This window comes from Mirounga angustirostris, unplaced genomic scaffold, assembly GCF_029215605.1.
Source record: "Mirounga angustirostris isolate CCGP_5_RB_7025 unplaced genomic scaffold, mMirAng1.0.hap1 SCAF_10, whole genome shotgun sequence".
In the NCBI taxonomy this organism is placed as follows: Eukaryota; Metazoa; Chordata; class Mammalia; order Carnivora; family Phocidae; genus Mirounga; species Mirounga angustirostris.
In genome coordinates this window covers 111,763,387-111,784,456 of record NW_026991718.1, presented here as the reverse complement: position 1 = coordinate 111,784,456, position 21,070 = coordinate 111,763,387, and the positions used below count along the sequence as shown (strand labels likewise).

The 21,070-nt window shown below is 49.7% G+C and overlaps 1 protein-coding gene across 24 annotated transcripts in view; it reads left to right on the top strand.

The window, feature by feature from the left end:
* The first annotated feature begins 586 nt into the window (after positions 1 to 586).
* The window catches only part of HM13 (histocompatibility minor 13), a 39,551-nt gene continuing 19,067 nt past the window's right edge, over positions 587 to 21,070 (top strand). For 5 of the 24 annotated variants that reach the window (XM_064572983.1, XM_064572985.1, XM_064572973.1 and 2 more), the window contains exons 1-5: positions 589 to 890; positions 10,498 to 10,596; positions 10,957 to 11,085; positions 15,813 to 15,895; positions 20,924 to 21,012. In XM_064572983.1, the coding sequence (XP_064429053.1) occupies positions 708 to 890; positions 10,498 to 10,596; positions 10,957 to 11,085; positions 15,813 to 15,895; positions 20,924 to 21,012 (583 nt within the window). In that variant the 5' untranslated portion in view covers positions 589 to 707. Of the gene's footprint in view, positions 891 to 10,497; positions 10,597 to 10,956; positions 11,086 to 13,687; positions 13,885 to 15,812; positions 15,992 to 20,923; positions 21,013 to 21,070 lie in introns of those variants that run through there. The other 19 variants (XR_010405806.1, XM_045885572.3, XM_064572978.1 and 16 more) reach the window with 11 other exon arrangements.

Below are 21,070 nucleotides of genomic sequence, written 5' to 3'. Positions count from 1 at the left end.
ACTGATGGGAACCACCCTGGCCCAAGCCAAATGCAGAAGTGAACTAGATTCCTAGAGAGGGAGGTCTCTGAATTATTTATGTCCATTAACATACTACAGAATACATAAGTACACATGAATATCCTAGACTTCATATTTTACTTTCTTCACTTCATTGTCTTCCCAACACCTTCCCCTACCACCGCATTAAAAATGCAAGCTTCACGAGTATAGGGACGGACTTTTGCCTGTATGTGTCCCCAGAGCCTAGGGCAGCGTCTGGCATATAACGGGGTACTCAAATATTTAAGGGGTGAAGGAACAGTTAAATATTGGATGAATCATGCATGAATGAACAAATTCTTAGTTATCATGATGAGGACTTGTGGGGAGCGGAACAGCCTGGGATTGAGGAAGTCGGCTGGGACCGGCGCATGGGATCCTCAGGTCTCCCCCGGGATGGATGCCCAGCACAGCGGTTCAGTGTTCCTTCCCCGACCAATCACGAGTTGCCTAGCAACTGGTCGCCCGGCCCTCCGCTACCATTAGAGGGCGCGCGGGCGGGGAGACGTGAACGCGCACGCGTGCGCGGCGCGGGCCGGCGCGGGCAGCACGTCACTTCCTGTTTCTTTAAGGGAACGTGGCTTTCCCCGCAGCGCCCGTCTTCCCGTCTTGCGTCTCTGCTGCGGCGGCTGGAGCTGGAGTCGGACCCGGAGCGCAGAGTCGCCATGGACTCGGCCCTCAGCGACCCGCACAACGGCAGCGCCGAGGCAGGCGGCGCAGCCAACGGCACGACGCGGCCGCCTTCCACGCCCGAGGGCATCGCGCTGGCCTACGGCAGCCTCCTGCTCATGGCGCTGCTGCCCATCTTCTTCGGCGCCCTGCGCTCCGTGCGCTGCGCCCGCGGCAAGGTAGGGTCGGAGGCCAAACCGCGCGCGCTTCCCACCTCCCACCCGTGACGTGACTGACGAGGACCCTCCTCCCGCCCGCGCAGACACCTCCTCTCCCCAGACGCTGACCCTTCCCGGCATGGATCACCACCGCTTCCCCACCCCGAGCCCACATCCGGGAGCTGGCCTTAGGTGCTCTGGGATCTGACACCTTCTCTTATAGGGGCCGGCTTCTCTCCCCGCTCGGACCCTGACACATTTTTCTCTCTGTGCATCATGCTGCAAACACTGTCAGGTTCACATTGCGATTCGGGCGGTGTATTGTTCTGAGCCTGCTGGACCCAGCCACACCGGCCCCACCCTCTGCTCTGGCTGCTCATCCCATATGGGACACCTCTTCCTGGGCTCCGGGTCAACCCCCTCTGTACCTGATGGGGCGCTGGTCCTGACAACTGAATGGTACAGTCCCCTGTCATTCCTCCGTTGGGAACCCTGCCTCATCCACCCTAGGGCAAATTCTAGCATCCAGACCCATCCTGAAACTGTGACACCTATCTAACTGGAATCTGTGACCCGTAGTGTGCTCTTCTAGAACCTCCAGATCAGGCCCTTGCGCCACCTCAAAAAAATTAATCCAAGGATATAGCCCCACCTCAGGCACCCGTTCTTTGCCTCACTTCTCAGACCAGTTTCACTCAGCCAGTCCCTCAGAATCTGGCACCATAGTGCCTCTCTTTTTAACCAAGCATAGACCCCTTCTTTTGCTGGTTTGCCCTCCGTGGCTGGTAGACACTCCCAGTCGTGCACCTGTCCTAGCCTGAGCCCAGGCCCTGTTCCCAACTCCTCACCCTGTTCCCACCCCAGACCCCAACCTTACCTCAAAGTAGCTTTTCTTCCTGTGCTCCCTAAGACAGGCCCTCCACGAAATTGGACTTACCTGCTGAGCAGCTGAGCTGCTGTTGGCCTCTGAGAGCAGGCCAGACCCATTCCTGACCTTCCTCAACATATGTCCCATTGGACACCTAGGAGGACCCCATCATCTCCCCCCACCCTCCATCTTCTTCCCTATTAAGTCCTCTCCGGCCCCTGCGGGGAAATGACTACTTACGATCCCTCTGCCAATAAGGGGCACAACTAGGTGTTGCTAGACCTAGTCCAGGGCTGTCCTTGATACAGGTGATTCTGTAGACCCACACAGGAAGCACCAGTGGCCCCTCACTTCCTGGCACCCTCTCCCCTCCTAATCTGTAGCTCCTCCCCTACCCAAACCTGAAGTTGAACTTAAGCGGAAGCTGTCTTACCCAAAGTTGGAAGGTCCACAAAGCAGCTGCCACTTCTGAAACTGCTCGAGTACAGGTTTTCAAAACATTACCCAACTTGAGGTCTGCCATCTTCCTTACCCAAGATAGAGAACTCTGTTGGCTCCTTCTGTGGGCAGACACAAAGGGAAATAGGCAGGGCTTAGATGGCCCTATTTGCCTTTCTATTCTGCCTCTTCTAAGCAGAGTTCAGGTGGCCTTCAACTTCCCTGCCATCCCTTTTTGGCAAACACTTGGTGCAGGAGAAGGTTCTGAAATAGACTAGGACAAAGGAGGTAAAAACACCATGGCATGAACTGGGCAGCTTGATCTGAGGGGCTCCTAAAACTGAGTAATTCTCCTTGATGTCTTCTACACAAGGATCACTAGTCTCAAGGAAGCATTTTACCAACAACAGAATTTCCTGAACCTCCACTGTTGACCAGGGGGGTGGGGGGGGATGCAAAAATGAGTGGGTCAGAGCCCTGTCACCAAGGACTTTAGGTGCCTGGACAGAGGAGGAATAACTAGCTATGTGATTGCAGTACAGCAGTGCTGTGGGGTTTAGGGAGAAAGTTTGAGGCACCTCAACACCTGAGGAAGGGCACAGAGGCTTTGTGCTGGAGATGGGCTTGAGCCTCGATGCAGAGGTAGAATTTCAGCCAGAAGACATTCCAGGCAGAGGAAACCAGGTAAGCAGCGCTACGAGACTGTTTAGGAGAGGGGCGCCTGGATGGCACAGTCGGTTAAGCATCTGACTTTTGGTTTCTGCTGAGATCATGATCTTGGGATTGTGAGATCGAGCCCTGCATCCAGCTTTGCACTGAGTATGGAGTCTGCTTGGGATTCTCTCCCTCTCTCCCCCTCCCGCTCATACTTGTGCACTTTCTGTCTTTCTCAAATAAATGAATCTTTAAAAAAAAAAAAAAAAAGACAGTTTAGGAGTTGGCGGAAGGTCTGGTGTGACAGGAACAGAGGGTATGCATAGAAGAGAGCTTTCAATCCACCGTAGCCTCTAAATACCACCCCCACCATCTCCTCCAGGTTGCGTGAAATTGCAGATGGCCAGACCCACCACCAATAACCAGGATATTCTGAAATTTACAAAGCCTTCACTGTCTTTGCTTCTCCCAGTAACTGAATGTTACAGATGGAACCAGTTTTATTTTCCTTTCGTACAGAGAAAGAAACTGAGGGTCAAAGAAATGACTACTTACTTTCCCTCTGCCAATGAGGGGCACAACTAGGTGTTGCTAGACCTAGTCCAGGGCTGTCCTTGATACAGGTGATTCTGTAGACCCACGCAAGTGGCATTTGGGCAAAAAACAACTCCCTTTTTCTACCCCGAGTCATGTTTCCCTGGTCATGTGACAAGGAGAGAGAAAAGTTAGTGTGGGGGCCCAGGAGTTCTGATTTCCCACCAGTGTTAGACCTTAAAGCCAGCTGAGAGAGGGCATGTGAGGACAGAATTCTCCCTGGAGCCAAGTTGTCCGTAACAGGCAGAGCAAATTGTGAAATCATGGGGAGAAGAAGGTGGGGCATCCAAGAGTGTGTTGGGAAGAAGTAGCCATAGGAGGAGCACTCTTAGAGGGGTGCCCATCCCTGTCAGAGACCTGTGTTCCCAGAAGGGAGCAAATCCCAGCCCAAGCAATAGCTGGGGATCAGATTACTTCAAAGGCCCTTGGCCTGTAACTCAGAGCAGCCCCTCAGCCAGCTGGACTGGGCTTCTGCTCTGTGCCAGGCCCTGGGCTGGGTACCAGGGGTGCTGGGACAACGAAGGCCAGGCCCTGCTCTCCCAGAGCTCAGCGCCCCACGGAGAAACAGATGTGTGAGCAGCCAACTAAACCGAATCCTGATAAGCCTTCCGGAGGAGGCCGCAGCTGCCTTTGCATGGATGGACGAAAGTTCAGGCAGAACAGGAGAGAGGGAGGCATGGCACTGCGGGGTGCACTCAGGGAGGCAGCGGACAGTGTGATGTGAGCTCCGCGGCAGGGCCTTGGAGGCCATAACAAGATGTTCAGGCAGCCTGCAGCCTTTCTGCATGACAGAATCCTGAAGGCAACACAGTAGTTCATCTTCATAGTTACAAAATGACCATATACTTGCACCTGTAAAAAAAAAAAAAAAATCCAAGCCATGCAGAAGTATAAAGGAAAAGCCTCCTCAGTACCACTTCTCGAAGGAACCCAGGTAGCTCTTTGGTGTGTAACCTTCCAGAACTTTTTCTTTGTATATATAAACGTGTGTTTGCCTGTGTGTATACACAAATGTAAATTTACTTTTATAACAGTGGGATTTTACAGTACTGTTTGATTTTTGCTGCTCTGCAGTTTGATTTTTTTTTTCCTTTAATCTCTGTGTCTTGGTCATTTTCCTGTCAGTACCTGCAGATCTGCCTCATTATTTTATGGCGGGGAGGGTAATTAATGCATGCCTGTGGTATAGAATTCCAGAGGTGCAGAGGGCATCATGAAAGCCTCCATCCTACCCAGTTACCCAGTTTCCCTCCCAGAGGCAGCCCGTTCTTGGATATCCATCCAAGAAATTCTGTGCCTTTACAAATAAATAAGCATAGGCTTTCTCCCCGTTTTTGCAGTATAACTGATATTTTGTTATAAATACACTTTTTTTGCTCCTTGCTTTTTTCACCAAATATATGTTGGAGATCAAATATATCAGTACATATGGAGCAGTCTTGTTCTTCTGTGACAGCTGCATGGTATCCTACCTGTATCCCACAGTTTGTTTAGAGCCCTGGTTCTCAAAGTGTGATTGCTGGACCAGCAGCAGCGGCAATAGTCTCACCTGGGAACTTGTTAGAAATGCAGATTCTGGGCGCCTGGGTGGCTCAGTCGTTAGGCGTCTGCCTTCGGCTCAGGTCATGATCCCAGGGTCCTGGGATCGAGCCCCGCATCGGGCTCCCTGCTCCATGGGAGGCCTGCTTCTCCCTCTCCCACTCGCCCTGCTTGTGTTGCCCTGCTTGTGTTTCCTCTCTCACTGTGTCTCTCTGTCAAGTAATAAATAAAATCTTAAAAAAAAAAAAAAAAATGCAGATTCTAGGTGCCTGGGTGGCTCCATCATTAGGCGTCTGCCTTCGGCTCAGGTCATGATCCCAGGGTCCTGGGTTCGAGCCCCACATCGGCTCCCTGCTCAGCGGAAGGCCTGCTTCTCCCTCCGCCACTCCCCCTGCTTGTGTTCCCTCTCCACCATGTCTCTCTCTGTCAAATAAATAAAATCTTAAAAAAAAAAAGAAATGCAGATTCTGAATTAGAAACTCAAGGTGGACCTGGCAGTCTGTTTTCACAAGCCCTCCTGACGATTTTTCTCTGTGCTCATGTGAGAACCTCTGATTTAGAGTCCTCCACAGGTTGTTTAGATGGGTGCCAGTCTTTTACAAACCATGCTGAAATTAATCTCCTTATGTTTGTTACTTCACACTTGTCTGTATGTGTAGGATTTTTTTGTTTGTTTTTTTGAAATTGATTTGCTGGGTCAAAGGCTATGTGCATGTTTGATATAGATTGATCTTACCAAATTATGCACCCTAGAGGTTGTATAAGTTTATACACCCACCAGCAGTGACCTCAGTTCCTGTGTAATGGCTACGCAATAGTCTAGTCTCCAGGGCTTTCTGAGCAAGGTGTGTGATACAGTCAGGTCTAGGCTTCAGAAAGAGCTCCTGGCAGAGTCAGTGATGGGCGGGAGGGAGAACAGGAAGGAGGCTGGTGAGGTGGTCGCGGTGAAGATTGGAGTGGGGCACAGGATTGGACTGGGAGGGTGAGTTCTAGAAATGCTTAGGAAACAGTCATGGTGAGGTAGGTGAGTGAGTGAATGTAGTGGAAAGAAGAGGAGACCCTGGGGTCTCCAGCTGGGGTGACAGAGTAACAGAATGGTCCACAAGTCCCAGATCATTTCTGGGGCATGGCCTGGAAGCAGCCCTCCCAGAGCTCGGGCCGAGCCAATGACTTGAGGCCAGGCATCTGTCTTCCCTTGCTGCTTTTGCTTCCGCCCTGATAACTGAACGTCCAGAATGTCACTGGAAGCTAAATTTATTTCTGCTATTTGTGTCAGCTTCACACACATACACACACACACACACACACACACACTGATTATGTTTTGTGTTTTGGGAGCTATTGCATTTGCCTAAGAGCATCTGGTTTGAAAATCCACATTGAGGGGTGCCTGGGTGGCTCAGATGGTTAAGCATCTGCCTTCTGCTCAGGTCATGATCCCAGGGTCCTGGGATCGAACCCCACATTGGGCTCCTGGCTCAGCAGGGAGCCTGCTTCTTCCTCTCCTTCTGCCTCTCCCCCTGCTCATGTTCTCTCTTTCTCTGTATCTCTGTGTCTCAAATGAATAAATAAAATCTTTAAAAAAAAATGCTTTGGGGCGCCTGGGTGGCTCAGTTGGTTAAGCGACTGCCTTCGGCTCAGGTCATGATCCTGGAGTCCCGGGATCGAGTCCCGCATCGGGCTCCCTGCTCGGCAGGGAGTCTGCTTCTCCCTCTCCCACTCCCCGTTTGTGTTCCCTCTCTCGCTGTGTCTTTCTCTGTCAAATAAATAAATAAAATCTTTAAAAAAAAAAAAATGCTTTAAAAAAAAAATCCACATTGAATTGGTAGAGAATCCTAACAACTTTTTGTATTTTTTGTAATGACAAGGGTTAACTGTTTTGGATTTGTTTTGTGGAGGGAGGAGCAGAGCGAGAGAGAGAGAGAGAATCTTAAGCAGGCTCCATGCCCAGTGCAGAGCCCGACATGGGGCTCCATCTCACGACCTTGAGATCATGACCTGAGCGGAAATCAAGAGTTGGATGCTTAACCAACTGAGTCACCCAGGTGCCCCAAAGGTTAACTGTTTCATTGTCACAGGCTCCCTGAGCATCTTGTCACAACTTGCCAGCGGAAATTTCCAGGTAGGAAAGGTAGAGGTCATCTAGGAAGTAGTGGCTAAGAGTTGGGGCACTGGAACCAGACTGCCTCCATTTGAATCCTGACTCCACCACTCACCAGCTGTGTGACCTTAAGCAAGTTATTTCACCTCCCTGAGCTCTTAAAAATAGCTGCTTCGTAGAGGATGAAGTCATGTATAGCACCTAGAACAGGGCTTGGCACATAGAACGCTCTTCGTAAATGTTGTTCTTATTACTGTAACTGTCAGATTTCCAGTCTCCCATTCTGACTCAACATTGCAGCATGGATATTTACAGTCATCCACGGAGGAGACCAGAGTCCTCTGTATAGTGGGACATGTGTCCAACCTTGACTTGTCATCAAGTAATTTTAAGCCTCTTCCCACCCAGGACACAGGGCTAAAATAAAAGGAATATGTGGAAATGAGCCATAACACTGGTTTGTAGGTGAGTCCCATGTGATCTGCACCTGCAGGTCCCTCTACCTCATGTTTCCCTTCCTTGTACACAGAGCAAATTCCTCAACTGAATGTGTTTCTGGCTCCTACCCCCTACCAGGACCTGTGCTTAACCTTCAAGGCTTTGCCTAAGTGCTATTTGCTTTCTTGTGATTCCCTAATATGTACTACTACTGTTACAATAATAGAGTCTAGACAGCTTGTGTGACAGCTCGAGGCACAACACTAAGTATTTCCAATGCAAAAGTCATAGAATCCTGGGACGCCTGGGTGGCTCAGTTGGTTAGGCTCAGTTGGTTAAGCATCTGTCTTCAGCTCAAGTCATGACCTCAGGGTCTTGGGATCAAGCCCTGTGTCAGCCTCTCACCCAGCAGTAAGTCTGCTTCTCCCTTACCCTCTGTCTCTCCCTCCCTCCCTCCCCCCCCCCCGCCCCATTTGTGCATGTGTACTCTCTCTCTCTCAAATAAATAAAATCTTAAAAAAAAAAAAAAGGTCATAGAATCCTGAAATTCATCGTACAGCTGCGGAGATGGAGGCTCTGAGAGAGAGAATAACATTCCCGGGCCCCACAGCTGGGAAGAGGCAGAGCTGGGAGTCGGGCTGGGCTTTCTGACATCAGGGCCATCTCCCACCCATTTGGCACTCGCACTGGGTACCGCAGCAGTATATGTCTTGTTTTGTGACAGGTCACTCTGTATCATGATATTCTGCTTACATGTCAGGGTCTTGGCCTGTGTGCCTGTGGACTCTTTGAGATTAACAGCTGTTAATATATTGAGTTTGCGGAGGTACGCAGAGGGGAGGAGGGAGAGAACCCTGCCTCTCTGTGTCAGTACTGCTCACCTGCCCCACCCCTTCCTCCCAGCAGAGCTGCCCCTGGATGCTCCAGAAAGGAGGGTGTCCCTTCCAGCCACCTCAGTCAGGCATATGTTGGGGTTTGGTGAAGCGCCTCCCCACTCCCCTCTCCCTGACAGTCCTAGCTCCTCATACAGTCACGATACTTTACCGTTTGCCAGGCTATTTCACATCCCGTCTCTCATTTGGTTGAAGTCTCTTGGCCCTTTTAGAGGTAAGTAAAGCCTAGAGATTGTGATCCTGTTTGACAGATGAGTAAACTGAGACTGAGAGAGGCAAGGATTTGCCTCAGTCACCCAGCAAGCCATTAATAGAGCACTGAATACCTTGATTATACACTACATGTATCATTTGCACATGTGTGAATTTTATCTGTAGGAAAAATTCCCTGAAATGGAATTGCTTGGTCAATGCACTTGTGATTTTGACAGACATTGTCAGAGTGCTCTCTGCAGGAAGACCAGTTTACCCTCCTGAAGGTACCAAGGGTCAGCACCTGTTTCCCTATAGCCTCACCAGCTCAGTCTGTTCTCCAGCCATTTTGATAGATGAAAACTGGAATCTAGCGTACTTCAACTTATTAAAAAGTGAGGATGAAAAGAAAAAAAAGAGTGAGGATGAACATTTTTTCCTGTAAATAAGAGCTTTTTATGGTTCCTGCTCTGTGAACCTTCTCTGTGTTCTTGGGCATGTGCAAATTACAATTTGATGCACCTGCTGAATTGCCCTCCCCAAAAGGCTGGACCAGTTTGTACTAAAACCAACAGTGTGTGCACATCCCAGCTCCCCAGCCCAGCTCCATTTCGTGACCATTCCATGGGCTTATTGCTCTCTGCCCCCATCTCCTTCCCTTTCTGCAATTTTCCTTCCATCGTTGAGCAGAGGGTCTGCCTGACCCGAAATCTGCCCTGTCCAGGCAGCCTCCCCTTTAGCATGTTTTGTCCTATTGGTTTTTAAGAGGCAGCTGTGAGCCAAAAAAATTAATGAGACTCTGCAGCTGAACATGATCCCCTGTCCCAGGGGTGCGGGTGCCTTATTCACAGGATGGACATGGTGATGGTGGAATCTCAGGCATTGTGATGAGCCTGTGGAGAGCACTTCACTTTGACTTTAGCAGAAGTCTCATCCAGGAGCTCTGGTAGCTAGGATATAAAATAGAACAGACCTGTAAAATGCAGGGGGAATTGCAGTGAGAGAGTAGGCTTAGCCCAGTGGGAAATCTGGGGATGCTTCATGGCAGTGACATTGGCCAGGTCCTTGACTGAGGATTCTGCTAGCAGAGAGGGCATGAGGAGAACATGATGAACTTGAAAGCTTTCAACTCTGTGTTTTTTAATACAAATTTAAACCAGAATTATACTACCATTGATGGATTCTCATTAGAAAGATTTCTGGCAGGAATTCTGTGAAGTTGATAAAATCCCTATGTTGTGCTGTTGCTACATTCTCAGGTTTTTCCTTGTTTAAAGTACTGAAATTATTTTGACTACATTCAGGTTTTTTCGTGTAAACATTTATCCTCTGTCATGTCTTTACCCAAAGCACATTGTCGCCAACTACAGCATCTGCCATTGTATATTTAATTGTGGTTTTTACTCTTACCAGATTCAGTTTTCCCAGTCAGATTTCTTAAGTGTAAGTTTTGTCAAGATTTGCTTCTCCTTGCAGTTGGCATCTTCCCGCGTACAGTTTCATTTGCTGTCAGTTTTATCTGTTGTTGGTTTATTTCTACTCATACCTATTGGATAACAAATTCATCGTGTTTACTTGGTAGCTAATCCATAAGGAGACTGGGAATAGTTCTCATGAGGCCTAGGACTACTCTATTGTCACAGTTTCCAGGGTTTTCTCTCCGTTATTACATGCCGTAACCGCCTCTGCCATCGCTCTTCTCCCCAGATATGCCCCACGTGCACTGTCGGGATCCAGATCGCCCCAGTGGCAAAACAGTGGGGTGGAGCATCTTGCCCCAGCATGGGCAGAGGGAACCGCATTGCCAAAGCCTGGGGTCGGGAAGTGGTGGAGGGGGAGATGAATGAGCTCGGGGCCGCAGAGGCCACAACTGCACCCCGTGCTCACAGACACCTTTCTTTTCTGCTCTAGAACGCCTCAGACATGCCCGAGACTATCACCAGCCGGGACGCCGCCCGGTTCCCCATCATCGCCAGCTGCACGCTCTTGGGGCTCTATCTCTTTTTCAAAGTAAGTCCTTGCCACCTGTTGCGTCATTTGGTTTAAATAACTTTATTTTGTTTTGTTTTGTTTTTCCCATCACAGGAGATATGCATGTTCATTTGTAGAAAATAAAAGAGCAAGGGGGAAAAAAAGTCCTAATAATTCACCTCTAGACCGACTACACAGAGATAAACACCGATGGCGTTCAGGACTCTTTCCCATAGTCATTATTTCTTTTCTCCGCGTGGCTTTTTTGTTTTTTTTTTTTTTTCATGATACCATTTTGGTTGCATTGTACTATTTATGCTGGGACGGGGTATAGCTTGGGTCTCCGATGCTCCTCTACCATACTAATTGCCTTTTTTTTTTTTTTTTTAATTTACCGAGGTTTATTTTCCCAATAAAAGTTACACGGGCTCAGTGTTGAAAACGTGGAAAACACAGAAAAGTAAAAAGGGGAAAACAGCAGTCATCCAAAACCCCACTACCAGAGACAATCACAGATTCCCTTTGGAGGTGTGTCCTTGCGCTGTTTTCCCGGTGCATGGTTTCTCCGTAGCTGTGGCCACGTGGCGTACTCAGTTTTGTAGCTGCCGCTTTCACTCCCCATGAATAACATCATAAGCATTCTCTCATGTTACTGCAAACTCTTCTGAGGCTGTTCTTTTTTTTTTTTTTTAATATAACACGTACTATTTTCTGATTATGAAAGTAAGATATGCAGAAAACTTAAAAGAGTGGGGGAAAAATACACAGAGGTAACAATCCCTATTAACATTTGGGCATGTCTCCTTTCAGGCTTTTAATAAGCATGCTTTCCACCTAATCATCATCCTATCCTAGCTGTAGTGTGGTGTCTTCTGTTTTCGCAGTCGTGCCTCACAAGCGCTTTTTCCCTGGTCACTGAAAAGCCCTCAAGGACGACTTTTAATTCGCATGTTAAAAACACAGGTAGATGGCGAAAAAAATGTTTTCAATCTACGGGAAGGTGTAAATGAGCCATAATCTTCTCCCCAGTATAGTTTCTTGTGAATCTTACGCATAGATCTACACTTTTGTTAAAATATAAAAACAAATGTACGTATGAGATACAGGATTTTTACTGTAGGGATCTTTTTATTATCAACACAGTCACATCTGCCTTATTCTTCTTAACACCTCCCTGTGGCTCTGTCTTACGGCTGCACCCCTGAGGGATGTCTAGTGCTGGGACATCGCAGTGGTGCTGCTGTGAACACTGGGCACGTATTTTCAAGTATTTCTGCAGTAGGAGGACCCAGTCCCGTCACATCTGCATTTGTAAGTTGAACGGGTAGTACCAAATCCCCACACAAGATGGCACGCATTTACATTTCCCCCGAGAGTTCGGGTGTGCTGGCTCCCCGTACTCTCACCAGCATTGAGTAGCATCAAAATTCCTTATCTTTACCAGTCTGTGAGCGAGTCAGCAACGGAATTTTTACATCCGTTTCCTGTCCTGCCGCCCCCTCATTGTTGGATCAGAACTACACTTTTTTTTTTCTTAATGGTTTCAGAATGCCCCCCCCCGGCCAGATTCACCACAGCTCACCTCCAGCATCCCCCTCACTTTAAACAGAAAAAGTCATCTCAGTTTTTACTCTTACAAATAAGAGTGCATCAAACAACATTAGGTATTCGCTGATTTTTTTTTCCCTGGACCTTGGGTGAAGAGTTGAATTTATTCCATGCTTTGGTTCATAGCACATCATCATCAGTCCCTGCCAGGCTCCCCCTTCACCCCTAGTGCCCACCTCCATTTCCCACCTTCATTTCCCTCTCCACAAGAAGCACCTGCTCTGATGCGTTTGTTTTGTCTTCAGATGTGTGTCTCCTTATAAAACGTATGGTGTCAGTATATCTGTGTCTATTGAGAGTCCAGCTTCCATAAATAGAGCTGTGCAGTGCATCTCCCTCTGTTTGCTTTTTCTCTCCCCTGTACTTTTGAGGTCTCTCTCAGGCTGGCTGTACATCTAGCCCATTGCCTCCAACTTGGCTTTTGGCAGGTATTTCTCAGGTCTCTGCTGTGCTGAGTGCCAGTGATATATACCCAGGCCCTTGCCTCAAGACCTTCTAACATTTTTAGTACTTAGGATTCTTTCCCTCAGCTGGGTTCCCTCAGAAAGAAATTTCTGGCAGTGGAGGGTATGAGCATTTTTCTTTAAGTCACGGATGCGCAGCCTGTCCCCCTCTCCAGGCGGGTAGGCCCCAGCCTGCCTTGCACCAGAGGACATAGCATACCTCTTGCCCATGTCTCTAGAGGGTTCACACTGAGATTTTTGAGAAGCGACTGCCTGGACAACATAGCCAACAGATTCCTCCCAAACTCCAGGCTGACGGCTTGTTAATTGGTTTGCCAAATGGCAGTATCCCTCAGCCCCTTTCCTCCTCTCCCCTCCGGGTGGGACATTTCTCAACATCATAAAATTTACCTTATCCCACCTCATTTAAAACTGCTTTGAGACAGCGTATAAATAAAAATTGTATGCTGTCTCTGGGGCGCCTGGGTGGCTCAGTCGTTAAGCGTCTGCCTTCGGCTCAGGTCATGGTCCCAGGGTCCTGGGATCAAGCCCCACATCGGGCTCCCAGCTCCGCGGGAAGCCCGCTTCTCCCTCTCCCACTCCCCCTGCTTGTGGTTCCTCTCTCGCTGTGTCTCTCTCTGTCACATAAATAAATAAAACCTTAAAAAAAAAAAAAATTATACGCTGCCTCAAAGCAATCAGCAGCATAAGTAAAAGAAGTAAAGGAAGAAATTTGGGTAAAAAGAAAATTAAAATAGGATAAAATGAAGCCTTAGGTGAGGACCATACCCTGAACGCAGGCTCTACACTTGAAAGACATGTACTCTTGTCAGAGTGAGTCTAATACTGGCGTGGCTCTGAATTTCTAGCAGCTAAAGCACAAAGAAAGCCAGACTTGAGACTTGGTGCACAGTTCATAGGCCACACGGTCAAGCCAACTGGTGGCTATAAGTTGTAGCCAGAGAGATTTTCCCAAGGGCCCACGTGGAAGGAACACTCCTGAGGGGATATACCACATCTTCATAAAACGTGGCCCACGTGCCTATGAAATGTGTTCATGGGGCTTTTTCTTACGGTAGTCACGTTCTAGGTCACTGCTTTGCTCATCCATTCATTCTGCGAACATTTACTGAGTGCCTGCTGTGTACAAGGCCCAGAGTGAGAAAAACGACTGACCATCCCTGCCCTCAAGGAGTTTCTTGTTAATTGGTGGAGATGGACACCAGTCAGTCACATCGATAAATGTGAAGTTACAGCCCTGGGAAGTGCCGCAGAGGTAACGTGTAGCACCAGGAAAGCACAGAAGAGCTCCCCCCCCGCCCCCCCAGCTAGCATGGACCTCTACTGCCCCGCCCCCGCCTCCAACAGCAGCACCTCCATCTACCTCACTGCCCGGCCGGCCGCAAACCCCAGGAGCCGTCCTCCCTGCTCTTCCTGTCTTCCAGCTGAGGCACCGTCCTCTATCTGCCAGACTCTGCACTACCCTCCTCACGGGGCTGTCTGCTTCCCCCCTCACCCTATGCAGTCTGTCTTCCACACAGCAGCGCAGGGAACTTCTCGGGCCATCCAGTCACGTCACAGCCCTGCCCTCAGCCTCCAATACCGACCTGGCTCACATAGAGGAATCCAGTTTTTCTCATGGCACTGTAGGGTCTCCCTGCCTCTTAACCTTCCCAACTTCGTCTCCTGATACCATCCCGTTACTCTCTCAGCTCTAGATTCACAGGCCCTGACTGTTCCCCACACAGGTAAGCAACATACCCACCTCAGGACCTTTGCACTCACCCTTCCATCTGCCTCCAATGCTCTCCCCCTCGAATACCTTCACAGTGGCTCCCTTACTTCGTTTAGGTTCTATACCTGAACGAGGTATCTTCCCATTGGGAGGCTTTCACTGGCCATCTGTCTAAAAGAGCAGCTCTCCTCTCTTCTGTTTGTCTCCTTGCCCTGCTTTGCTTTGCTTCTGAGCATCCATCACCCCTTGACAATATATTGCATATCTGTTTCCTTTGAGGTTCTGTCTACCTCACTGGCACATGAACTCCATGAGGGCAGGGACTTTTATGCCTTATTCCTTGCTGTATCCTCGGTGGTTCACACGATGCCATGCACGTAGTAGGCAGTCAGTACCTGTGAGCTGAATTAACAAGGGGTGGTTGTATCAAGGAGAGCTGCTCTGAGCTGAGGGTTGAAGAAAGAAGGGTGGCCTAGCTGAGGAGAGGAGAATGTCCCGGGCAGAAGAGCGTGTGTACAGGCCACCTGTCTGTGGCGGGGCCGTGGTACAGATAGGGCCCTGCAGAAAGGCCAGTGTGGCCCCAGCGTGTTGTGAGCCACAGCTGAGAAGGTCTGCAGGGGCTGAGGCCCAGGTGAGGGTGTGGGCCTGGAGCTTGTGAAAGCGCGGCGTTAAGCAGGGGAGCCACGTGGGCAGACAGGCGTTTAAACAGATTCTGTAACAGCCTCCTTGAGAGTGCCCAGTGCCCCTGTGCCCCATACCACAGCACATCATCCCCTCCCAGCCGGAGACCCTCAGGAAAACAAACTCAGGAGAGGTTAAATGCGGAGGGAGATGGCAGAGCCTTCCCCAGAGTCCAGAATTCACAGCAGTGACAGGTGGCTTTGGAGTACCATGAAAGAGAACATTTCTCAGTTTCACCTGACACACCGAGAAGCAGAAGGCAGGGCCTGCTGTCACAGCTTCCAGCCATCACCATGGGAAGAGTCCTCCAGAAGAGCGTCGTGTAGACGATGGGACAAGGCACAAGCGACTTAGAAGTAGCATGCTTGGGGCCTTGGTGGCCACCATAGGGGCCCCCTAGATTTGGGGGCAGGGAGAAGGAAACGTGGAAGAGTGCATTCTGAGGTTCAGAGGGCTCCCTCGGGGCGCTGCACTCAGCACTGTCCTCCCCTATGTTTCCATGCCAGCACTGTGAGTACAGACATAATACTGCCTGTCTCCAGCTGATGGAGCCACCGGGCACAAAGATACAGCCTCCTTTGGGTGTGCATCTGGGGGCCTGGGGGTCCTCCCCTTTTTTCTGTAGCCACAGAAGCTAGAAGGCCCCTAGCACTGTCTAGATTCTTCCTGCCACCGTTCCCAAGTTCCAGAGGGGTGAGACCAACCTCCAGAAGAGAACCGGGGATTCTGGTTTCCTCATAGCCACTGGCAACCCTGATTTCCTGTTTCCTTTTTTATTTCTGCCTCAGATATTCTCCCAGGAGTACATCAACCTCTTGCTGTCCGTGTATTTCTTCGTGTTGGGGATCCTGGCCCTGTCCCACACCATCAGGTCAGAAGGCGTCTCCGCAGCATATGAAGCAGCTTTCTCAGGAGCCAGTACAGGGTCCCGGATGAGAACATGACCTTTGGCGTCATTCAGAGCCAGGTTTGAATCCTGGCTGTAAAACCCGAGGGCAGCTTTCCCCGGGGGTACACTGTGGATGACCTAGAGTAAGAACGATAACCTCTGTGGGACACAGTTTCCTTACAAGGACTGATAAGAGTATCCAGTGGGTGTTTCCCACCACCACAGTTGTTGGGAAAGTTATTTGTGACCAGTAACGTGATGTCACTTGTCACGGCGCTGAGATGGGTAATACCAGCACCACTTGCCAGGTGTCGTAGGCTGCCCTGCACCGGGCGCTAAGCCCAGCTTCTCACACATGATCTTATTTCCTAATGAGAGAGAGGCCGTATAGTGAGAACTTAGGAGTGCAGCCTCTGGAATTTGATTACCTGAATTTGAATCCAGACTCTGCTACTTAATAGCCCTGTGACTTTGGGCAAGTTACTTAATCTCTCCGGCCTCAATTTCCTCAGCTGAATGTGGAGGAAAATAATTGAACCTTCCTTATGGGTCATGGGAAAGCTTTTAGCCCAGTATCTGGCATTTAATGTGTCCAGTAACTGTTAACTGTCATTGTTACTATTACTTCCTGTGCTAACCTGCCAGGTAACTTTATGAGGTTAGCTTTTGCTTTTAATCCTCTCTTATCTTTGGAAACTGAAGCTCAAAGAGATTAAGAAATTTGCTAGGATCCCACAATAGATAAGCAGCAGAGCCAAGATTCAAACCCGGATCTGAGTGGCCCGAGAGCCATCTTCCCACTGCCGCCCTGCTCAGACCTCCACGTGCTTGTGTCTGTTCAGTGGGGATGAAGGACCTAGGCCGGGGACCCCAGGGGCTGCTGCTGTTAGCATCATGGACAGGCCAGTTCTCCATGCGTTGTAAACGTTTGGCATTCCCTAGCCCTGCTTACTAAATGGGAGTTGTGTCCCTAGTCCACCCCCTAGCTTGTGACTACAGAAGCGTTCCCGGTGTTTCCACCTGGCCCCTTGAGGTGGTACAGTGTCAGGTTGAGAACCACTGACCATGAGGTGGCCAGCAGACCAGGGAGGTTCCCAGAAGGACGGAACGCAGCTTAAAGTCAGCTTTGAAGGGTGGGAAACCTGGAAGAGGCGCGAAGGAGAGAGGGAAACTAGGAGCTCGTGAAGGCACAGTCGGGATCTTTCTGCAGTAGTCAGAGAGAAAGCTGGGGAGGAAGTGCTGGGTCTGCTCACAAAAGGCATCGAAAGCCGGGTGAGTTTGGCCTTGTTCCTGTAGGCACGCTGGCAGGACAGTGTGGTACTCAAGAGTGTGGGTTCAAGAGACAGTTGGCCCTGGGACCAAGCCTGGCTCGGCCAGCTCTATAATTTGTGTAAGCTTCTCAAGCCCTCTGAGCATCAGTTTCTAGAAAACGGAGACACCATGAGCACCTCCTCACTGGGGCATGGGAAGGATCAAGTGAACCACGGCTATAACATGGCTAGAGCACAGTGCCAAGTGCACCATGAGTTGTGCTTCTGGTCCAAGGTCACACAGCTGGCACTGGAATTCTGGTCTTTTGACTGAGTTCAGTGTTGACTTCAACTATACCTGCCCTTTACCCATAAAATCTTGTTCTGGCCATCTTACAAGAATTTTAGTCCAGTCCCCTATCCTAAAAAATGAAGGCGCGGAGAACCTACCTGAGTGACTGGGACCTAGCAAAATGGTGGCAGACCCAGCCTCAAAGGGCAGAGCTCTCTATCTGATGGATCTGGGGTGGGGTGGGGTGGGATTGGGGGGTAGTTGCCTCTAGGCACTGGAAACCCTCCTTCCCTGTGCTGATTAGGGTCCCCCTAATTCTCATCCATCCCACCCCTGCACCTGTGAGAGGCTTGAGATTCCTAGGCCTCCCAGTGGCCCAACCACCACCTCAGAGAACCCAGTGTGTTTTGTCTGTCTTTTAACTAATTCATAATTTTGACTGGTAAAAATTATTGACAGAAATAGAACCAACAGCAACTGAAACTGCACATGGTGAAATATATTGGTGACTAAAACTTAGCAGAAGAATCATTTTCTTGATAAAATAAGAGCACAATATTTGACCTAGGAAAATCAGACCTCATAAATACAATTGATGACCATGGGCCGGAGGGATGCTCACCACACAGTGTCAGAACTGTCCTGTGAAAAATTTTATATGGACCAAAAATGGAGGGATGAGAGAAATTGCTTTGAAAAATTTACATGGAAAAGAACTGAATCAGATGCACATAATTTTAGCAAAAAGGAAGGCATAATTTAATCATGTTATTTAGAAAGCTGAGCCAAAAATTAAATTTATTTTTCTCCTTCAGTCAAACTGAGTTTTCTGAAATACTTTTTCAAAGAAAGTCTACAGTGTAGTCAGAATTTCCATGAACTGTTTATATCCACAAACTTAGAGTCAGACCTCTGTCAGGATCCAAACCAGAGGGTCTGAAGGTGGGATTCAGGGAAGGTGAGGCTCTGAGTGGTTGTGTGACCACTAGGATTCACAACTGGTAGGGGCAGAGGGTTTTTGAGCCCAGGTCTGTCTCACTTCCCGGCCCATATTCTTCCCAGTTGGCGAGAGTGGAGGGGAAACATTGTAGGGAGTGGGCTGGCCACCCCCTCTCAGCAGTCCTGCGACGATCCCCAGAGGACTGGGGGGACAGACCTGCTTTAGGGCTGGAAGAGCCCGGCCCTGAGCCAAGTCAGCCCCAGGTGGGGATTCTTGTGGATCCTTCCACGCCTGCCCCTATCCCCCAGCCTGCCACCTGCCTTTACCTTGTCAGCTACCAAGACTTACAAGCCCATGCCAGAACCCTTCCTGCCAAGGGAACCTCAGCTTATTTTTATCATCTCTGAGCTCACACCCCATCCAGCTGACCTTTAGAGGGAAAAGGGCCCATAAAGCCAAAATCTGCCACCCTAGGAAGAAAAAGTCAGTTTTATCAACCCTTGCTTTCCACTCCCAGGGGAGAAGGGCACCAGGATGTGGTTTCCCAGCAGGAAGCAGTGACCTTTAGGTTTGATGTGAGCCATCGAGGGCCGGAAAGAATCTCTGCCTGCTACAGAAGTTTGCATTCAGAGGCGTTCAGCAAGCATTTACCAGCTGCCTCGCAGGCACCAGGCCTGCCGTGGGTGGGGTGAAGGTGATGAGACAGGACCCCCACTCTCAAGTTCAGACTCACCAGCCAGGTTGCTTGACTCTTGCCCTCTGTTATCCAGCAGCCCTTCTTTGCTCGGGATAGCCAAGTCATCAGTCTGGAGACTTCTTACTTGAAGTCAAGGCGGCAGTTAAGCTTACAGGCTGGGCTGCCAAGCATTCATTGAATCCTCTTAGTAACTAAGAGAAAGATAACTGTTGTAGTGTTCCAAATGAGGAAACAGTTGCACAGAACAGTTAAGTAACTTTTCCAAGATCACACAGCTAATCAGTGGCAGAGTCAGGATTTGAATCCAGGAAGTCTGGCTCCAGCATCCGTGCCCTGAGCCACTGCGCTCTGCTGGTTCAGAAGCTAAGCATCAAGCTCCTGAGGAAGAGGCCAGCCTACAGTGAAGGGCTTAGCTCCTTGGGCCTTTTCTCTGCCTCTGCCCACACACTCTGGCTTCAGGCTCTCCCAAAAGTGATTCAGCAGACTGAGCTGAAAGTAGCTTCCAGCCTCATCTGTCCCAGCTTCTGCCCCCCACTTCTTCAAAGCCCTCCTGTGGAAGCCCACTCCCAGTTCCATCCTTGTGCCCACCACACTTGTGTTCACAAAGCTCTCTCATTCGTGCCACAGCCCTGCAGACAGAGAAGCTGTTTGACAAGTGGGGAAACAGGCCCTGAAATAGTTCTTAACTCCACATCTTCTTTCTCCAACCCCCAGGGTCTTAGAAAGGGAGCTCCCTTTCCCTGCCTTTACTGCTATGCCCTGGGTACTCCTTGGCCTGCCTCTGTTTGCTCAGGATGAGCACCATTCTGGATTTGCTCACCTCATCAGTCATTGTCCGTCTGATCCAGTGTTGCCAAATGCTTTTGAGGTCAGGCTCTGGACAGGTGCCAACACTGAAGGAAGCTCAGAGTTCTTACATCCCTGTTGTGGGTCCAGAGTTGGGCTAAGCCTCTCTCCTGCCTTCTCGCATATCTTCACAGCAACCATTTGAGACACGTGGTATTGTTATCCCCACATACAGCTGAGGAGACGAGCCACTGAAGTGACTCACCCAGAGCCACACAGCTGGGGTATGGCCACTTAGTCTTCTGGGCTGAGCTGCCCCAAGGGCCAGGCTGGGCCAGGAGGCCCTGATGTGCACATTTTTTTCTGAAGGTGATCCAGAAAAGAAAGTTTCTGTTCCCTGCCTGGCCAAGGCATAGAGTATGCTGGGTGATCAGAGACCATTTTTCCAAAGATGAGGCTGAGCCCATCCTGAGAAACAGAGGCCTCGTGGAAAGAGTGAATGTGAGGTGCTCCTCCCCACTCCACCCTGGGGCTGTGATTCATCTAGCTGATTGAGTCCAGCTGAGTTTATAAAAAACCTAGGCCTGACAAGTCATGGAGTTAGGGGTAGGCAGTAACCATCAGGTCATCTGACTTGATAGTTCTGGAAGAGAGTCGAGGAATACGCATGCGTTCTCTACCAGGGACTCTCATAGAGACCGTGCACGGACCAGCTTTGGCATCAGTTCTTGTTCTAAACTGCATTTTACATGGAACTCTGGCCCTGCTTTGTGTTTCTTGGGCAATAACCAAGAGGCAGTGCAGAAGCAGTAGGACTCCAGAGACCTATGTTTGAGTCTCAGCTCAGATGGGGAGTCAACCTGGGCAGTCACTTAGTCTGGGGGCCTCTGTTTCCATCTGGGAAATAGGGCTAAGTCCTCCCCATCAGGGCAGCTATGACGGTGCTAGGAGGAAAGAGCTGTGAATGGGTGCTTCTGGGATGGTGTTGGGGCTGCGATTGCCCATGGGGGCCCTGTGTGCCGACCTGCTTTGTCTTTCCTTCCAGCCCCTTCATGAATAAGTTTTTTCCAGCCAACTTCCCAAATCGACAGTACCAGCTGCTCTTCACGCAGGGCTCTGGGGAGAACAAGGAAGGTCAGTGCTGCCCGCTTTCCCTTGCCTTGGGGATCCCTCACCTCTGTTCCCCTTTGTC